Genomic DNA, 7,202 nt, shown 5'->3' with positions numbered 1-7,202 from the left:
TGCAGCAAGTTAGGCAGCATGAAATGGAAAAACCAGCACAGATTTCATATAGGATCAGAAATAGAGGATTTATCCCAAGAGTTAAAGAAGGAGGGGAGACTAATCAGGCCAATCCAGGTGGAGGAGTAATTTTAGGCAAAAGGAACAGAACATGGAAAGGGCATAAAATGGAAAATAATGTGGTAGATTTAAGGGGAAAATAATAAAAATGGTATGCCTGGCAACCACAGTGATGGAGAGGTAAATACACAGTGAGGGTTACCTTGAGTGTTGTAGGGAGCTTTAGAAGGAGTTTAAATAAGAATATAAAATAGCCAGATTTTCATTTTAGAAAGATCATTTGGATACAGTTGGAAAATAGATGAAAAAGGACTAAAGAGGAAGAAAAAGGGATACATAGAAGGTCAGTAATTGGATGACAGTGATTTAACCACAGGTATGACGGAGAGGCTAAAGAGAATGAAGAGAAGATACTAGGCAGGTGGAATTTATAGCACTGGATGTATGATTGGATGTGGGAATGAAATAGAAAGGACATTATGGTGATAGCTAAGTTGTGGACGGGCACAGAAATAGGCTCTTGGGTACCATTCACAGAGGCAGAGAGCTTTGAGGAGAGGCAGATACTAGAAAGGGGTGAAGAGATGATAATTTCAGTTTGGGTCATGTTGAGTTTGAGGTGCCCAGTATACATTCAAGTAGAAATACCAGATTAGAGTCTGATCCTCATGGACGTAATAAGAGCTGGAGATAAAGAGTCAGGAGTCATCTGCCTATAGACGAGAACTGAAGCCATAAGTATGGTTGAGATGCTCTAAGGAGGTGGTGTCACACAGACCTGGGACTGAGTGCTTGTCCTGCCACTTATTAGCAATGTGGTCTTGGAAAAGTGAACGTTGCCACTCTGGTTTCTCATTTACGTATTAGAGATAATACCTCATAGGGTAAGTGATGGTTAATATGTTAATGCATGCAAATTGCTTAGTTCAGAATCTGAAACATAGTGAATCTCTATAAATGCTATTCTCATTATTATTATCACTATGCAAAAATTTTAAAAGCATAATGTAGAGTCTCTAGAGTCACGGTCACACATGGGAGAAAGTGTGGAAAGGGAGACTGAGTGTGTCACAGCAGCTGAGGAGAGACTGTGTTTCGAGAAGGAGGAAGTAGGCAAAATAGTCAATAACCTCATCAAGACAAGAACTGAGAAGTTCTCCCTGAATTTAGCTATAAGCAGGTCTCTGCTGTCCTTACAAAGAGGCATGTTAGTGAGGCAGTGGACATAAAGCTGCTAAAACTGAAGAATGGCTGGAGATAGTGAGCAGAACTCAGCAGGGAATGGTAGGAGAGAAGAGGGAAGGACTGGATGGGCTGTGCACAAGGCAAAAAAATTTAAAGTTGAAAGAGACTTGAGCATCTCTAAATGCTGATAGGAAGGAACCAGCAGACAAGTCAGGAGAGAGAAGTGAGGTAGTAAGGGATACGGTCCAAAGCAGAAGGAAGACTGGTCTTAGCCAGAATGAGAGGTGATGTTCTCCTGACTGTGACAGGAGGGAAGATAGAAGGGTTCAGATGGTAGGTAAGTCAGAGGTTTGGGGGCATGAAGTTGAAGGAGTTGTGTGTTCTTAATGAGGGAGGGAATGTGGTTATTGTCTTACTGGAAGGGGAAGTGGGAGAAAGCAGTCAGGAAAGACAAACAGTATTTGAAATATCAGACTAGGAGAAACTGTTGCCTAGGGGAACCATATGATTCCTAAGTGGCACTGATGTTCCTCCTCACTGCGCGACAGTCCTGATTCACAGAAACCTGAGTTAGACTCATCTAAGTTGACCTAGGCTGGATATTTAGGATAGGGACAGGGGGGTGATTGTTCATGGGATTCTTATCTGGATATGGAGAGAACTGTTCAGTCATGGACAAAAAGAGAAAGCAGTCTGGAGGTCCAGATGGAGTTCAGAGAAGGGGAGAAGCATCACAATTGTCAGCAGATAAAAGGTGGTGATCGGGAAGTAGGATGAGACTCAAGATAAAGTAAATCATAAACCGAAGTCTTTGATGAATGCAGCTAAGTGCCTATACTCAGGGGTCATAGAAATGGGGAGAGAGGGCACTGTGGCTGGATCTGGTGGTGGTGGGATACAAAAACGATAAACCAACAGTGGCTAGAAGCTCATGGACGGCACGGAGACTACTCTGAGGTACTGGCCTAGAGTGGACTGAACAGCCTCCCTCAAGAACACTGCAGGGCAATAGAGTCCTAGGGGAGCTCAGTGTGAATTAAGGAAAGAACTAGAGAGGTGAGGGGAGGGTGGGGGAAGCTGTTCTAGCAAGCAGGGTTGGAGGGGGTGAGCTAGTAGGCAGGCTGTTACCTCTCTGTGGTTGTGTTCACTCTCATAAGAATACATTCTTCCTAAAGAAGAATGAGAAGATGGAATTCCCCTTTGGGTCCCTGGAAACTACCAACTTCCGTCGATTCACCCCGGAGTCCCTGGTGGAGATTGAAAAAAGAATTGCTGCTAAGCAAGAGTCAAAGAAAGTCAAAGAGAAGTTCAGGAGGCAGAAGGACCAGAAAGAGAAGCCTCGGCCCCAGCTAGACTTGAAAGCCTGCAACCAGTTGCCCAAGTTCTATGGTACGCTCCCGGCTGAGCTGATTGGGGAGCCGCTGGAGGATCTGGACCCCTTCTACAGCACACACCGGGTAAGGGCTACTGGCGGGAATGGCCATTCTCGGCTCTGGGAGAGGAGGCCTCTGTCCCACCCAGTCCAGGAGTCCTCCTGCACCCTGGGTGATGTGACTGTCAGCTGGACTCAGTTAGTGAAAAATATCTCTAACTCACCTCCTCAATGTTTTCTTTGAATCCCTATGGTATTCATGGTGGAGGTTAATTAAATTCAGATCCTTTAAAGACAGCTGTTATGGAGTTTTCAAGATAAAGTTGGCCATTCCCTTGGTTGAGTTCTAGCCTCAGATCTCTAGAGGTGTTGGCTCTCTGTGCAAGTAGGGAGCAGAGATCTTCAGGCTGGAGGAGGGGCAGTGGGTAGAATAAGGAAGGGGAACCAAAATCAGGATGATTTAAACCAGTGGTCCTCAAAGTAGGGTCTCGAAACCCCTGGGGTTCCCAAAACCCTTCTAGTGGGTTCAAGAGTTCAAAACTTTGCCTTAAAGATCCTTAGATGTCATTTGTCTTTTCCACTCACATTCTCTTGTGAATATACAGTGAATGTAGAGGCTATTAATAGAGGATCACATCAGTCTAACAGCTACAGGAATGTATGTTTGTATACTCTTGTGTTTACGCAATAAAAAAGGCCCTTTTTATTTCTGATATTGTATATAAATATATATATATATATACACACATATATGCATGCATATATACAGACATATGCATGCTTGCTAAGTCACTTCAGTCATATCCAACTCTTTGTGACCCTATGGACCATGGCCTACCAGGCTCCTCTGTCCATGAGATTCTCCAGACAAGAATACTGGAGTGGATTGCCATGCCCTCCTCCAGGGATCTTCCCAACCAAGGAATCAAACACATGTCTCTTATGTCTCCTGCATTGCCAGGCAGGTTCTTTACCACTAGTGCCACCTGGGAAGCCCGTACCTACATACACACACATATATACATTCACACACATGGTGTAAGAAAAAAGTATAAACATTAACAAAATATTTTTAAGGTTCTCAATAATTTTTGAGAATATGAAAGGGCCTTAAAATTAAAGTTTGAGAACATCCAGTTTAAACTAGAACTATCTCGGACATTCTACACAGCTGAGAAACGGGTGTGCGTTTGGGAGCTGGGAAGGGCAGGAACCAGCCATCTTAAATATGGCTTGCAGAGAAAAATAAGAAGGCACTGGAATGCCTTTCTCTCTCTTCTCACTTGCCAAGAACCTACATCCTCCCTAGATGTTCAGAGGAGTGAACAAGTAGAAGGTTTGAAAGGGGAGACCTAGGAGGTAGAGAACAGAAGGACCATTCCAGGGATGTCCCACTAATCAGAAGAGGAATTAAATGCAACCAGAACTCCACCTCCCTGCTGCCAGAATCCTCCCCCTTGTATGATATATCTCACCAGCCCTGGGTCAGTTGCCTATTCACTGGGCAGCCTCCAGGGCCTATCTGATGTGCAGTCAGCCACGGGGGCCTGGGGTCTTTCTCTCTGTCTGCCCCTCCATTTGCCTCTCATTGACTCATGGGTTTCAGAGCCCTTCTCACGCATGAGCCTGAGATAATCTCACTTATGTTGGCTGAGGATGTGTGTTTCTCACTGGAGGTCTGCCTACTGTTGTGTTTTGTTTTAGACATTTATGGTGCTGAACAAAGGGAGGACCATTTCCCGGTTTAGCGCCACTCGGGCCCTGTGGTTATTCAGTCCTTTCAACCTGATCAGAAGAACAGCCATCAAAGTGTCCGTCCACTCATATCCTTTGCACGGTTGCTTCTTCCACATGTTAGAATCAGATGCTGCCCACTGTGTCCTGTACCTTCTTCAGGGGTTAACAATGGGGCCTTCTTCCAATTGAATCCTCAAACAATGCGCTCATTAAATTGAAAAAAAGTTTGTGGTTTTAATGTGTTCAACACCTGATAACAGTCCCAAGACAGAGGAGGTATTCATGTAACCCACAGGTGGGTTGGGGTTCATGTAGACCAGTCTGGGCCCACCTGTGGATATACAACTTGTAAAGGGCACCCAGGCACATCCTCACCATATGTGGCCTGCTCTTCCCACAACATAATAACCAGGAAGGCTTTATGGTTTGGGCAGATGAGACAGTGGTAAGTTGGTTCTCTGTGGTCTAACCATTCTGGACAGTGACTGCTTATTTGGCAAAAAAGCAGCCCTTCTTAGTGGATGAAGAGAACAGACTGTAATGGGCAGAGTGAAGATTGTCTCACTGGGATCCCACTGGTCATGAGGCACTGTCTAGAGCATTAGTTACCACCCAAACTACCAGCAGGTTAAAAATGTCAATAGTCTGAGGTTCATGCCATTGGGGAATGTAGTAGTGACTAGAAGCACACTGGTCAAATGTCTGTAATAAATTGATTGCTTTAGGTAGCTTCAGAAGCTGTCTCCAGCTTTTGTTTTCTATTCTTTTTTTTTTTTTTCAAGACAAGTCAAACTAGGACAAACAAGAGACTTTGGCTTGGTTTCCAAGGATCTTCCCTGGTGACTGTCCAAATTGGAAGTTCCTAATAAGGAATTCAGCTGTGGCTTCTAAGAGGTTGATTTGCAAGAACATCCTTGCCTTGGCTGGCCTGGCAGATGGTAGCCAGCCTCCTCTGAGTTGGGGGAGGACAGTAAAAGAGCTCTCATCTCATACTCTGGGGCAGCTTGTTAGATTGCTGGGTGGCATTCAGTGAGCTGGTAGCACACTGCATTACATTTAGCCTTTATGTGTTTTGCCTTTATGGCCAACCTGTGGGAATAATTTTCTTAATTCAGTCTTGCTGTTGTTTAGTTGCTAAGTCATGTCCAACTCTTTGTGACCCCATGGACTGTAGCCTGCCAGGCTCCTCTGTCCATGGGATTTCCCAGGCAAGGATATTGTATTGGGTTGCCATGCCCTCCTCCAGGGGATCTTCCCTACCTGAGGACTGAACCTACATCTCCTGCACTGGCCAGTGATTCTTTACTACTGAGCCACTAGGGAAGCCCAATTCATCCTTAACTTTGCTAATACTATGGAAGGGCTCCCCAGGTGGTGCTACTGGTAAAGAACCTGCCTGCCAAGGCAGTAGACACAAGAGACACGGGTTCAATCTCTGGGTTGGGAAAATCCCCTAGAGGAGGGCATGGCAACCCACTGCAATGTTCTTGCCTGGAGAATCCCATGAATAGAGGAGCTTGGCGGGCTATAGCCCATGGGGGTTGCAGAGTTGGACATGACTGAAGCGACTTCTTAGCACAGCACAGCACACAATGCTATGAAACAATATTTACTGAAAATAACAGCCTCCCTCTGCTAAATACTTGCTAAGCATGAACACTGTCATAGGTACAAGAACCCTTGAAGAAGGGATTAGCATCTCCATCTTATATCTGATGAAACTGATACTGAGGCGTTAAATTAATTGTGCAAGGCCACATAGCAAGTTAAAAATCCAGACTGCATCCTGCTTAGAGTAGTGTCAGCAATAAGGAAGTAGGAAGTTAATGGAAATGAATCAGAGTAATTTTTTTCTCTAAGTATGTCATCTCTATATAGGTGTTTTTAAAAATATAAATTACATAAAAATTACAAATAAAGAAAAGCAGCAAATATGCAAACTCCTTGTCATCCATTCTGGTTGATTTACATCTATTTAAGTAAGAAACAGCTATTTAGAAGTATAATCCCATTAAGGAACCAAGTGTACTAGTAAATATTCTTTTTATCTTGAGATTTGATCAATTGCTGGGTAGAGTCACAGCTGGACAGAAAAGCTGTTAAGGGTCTCTTTCTCACTAAAGACTGCATTGATATATTTAAATCTCATGAACTTGGTAGCTCCAGCCCCCAAAATATTCTTCCAGGTATGGAATTCTCAATCTCCTATTATTACTATTTCATCAGAATTATCATTCTAATCAAATTTGCCTTGAGCATTTTCACAAGTAATATTATCAGAATATATCATCATTCTTTTAAAGGTTTGTGGAGTTGGAGATATAATTTTAATTTAATCCTTGGGTTAACATTTTCCCCCCACATGAACACAGTTCTTAATTTAATTGCAAGTCAACAGGAAAATGTGGTTTAATTAGTAGAATTTCCTTTTTTGAAATAGATGGGTTCCTAAGTAACTGTAAAACAGAGTACATTAAAGGCATTTACAGAAAACTAAAATAGTTATAGATATTTCTGCTCAAATTGAAATTATGGAAGAAGAGTGATTCTCTCCCTCTCTGTAAGTCAAGCTTCTCTTCAGGTGTTTTTTGTCTTTAGGAAGTAACTAGTCCCCAGAAAAACGTCCAGTGGGAGATAATTATCTTTGGACTTTGTCACCAATATTTCTGCCCCATATATTTACCCTTTTCCACTCACCTTCCTTTTCAGTATCTTTGTCCCTTTCTTGCAATTTATTTGCCCCTTTAATATTCTTTAAAGGGACAAAGATATTTTCTTTGCCTTTAATATTTTTCCCTCTTGCTTACCTGAGTTCTCCTTGACGGCCTAATCCTGTTTGGAATCTTCT

General features: G+C 43.1%; 1 protein-coding gene across 1 annotated transcript in view; it reads left to right on the top strand.

Moving 5' to 3' along the window:
* Positions 1-2,432: 2,432 nt before the first annotated feature.
* SCN10A (sodium voltage-gated channel alpha subunit 10) overlaps positions 2,433-7,202 on the top strand; it is an 87,056-nt gene continuing 82,286 nt past the window's right edge. The window contains exons 1-2 of the mRNA XM_068983099.1: positions 2,433-2,702; positions 4,322-4,449. Of these exons, the coding sequence (XP_068839200.1) occupies positions 2,433-2,702; positions 4,322-4,449 (398 nt within the window). The remainder of the gene's footprint in view (positions 2,703-4,321; positions 4,450-7,202) is intronic.

Source organism: Capricornis sumatraensis, chromosome 10, assembly GCF_032405125.1.
Source record: "Capricornis sumatraensis isolate serow.1 chromosome 10, serow.2, whole genome shotgun sequence".
Classification (NCBI taxonomy): Eukaryota; Metazoa; Chordata; class Mammalia; order Artiodactyla; family Bovidae; genus Capricornis; species Capricornis sumatraensis.
The sequence above is the reverse complement of the archived record's forward strand: the minus strand, read 5'-3'. Positions and strand labels throughout refer to the sequence as shown.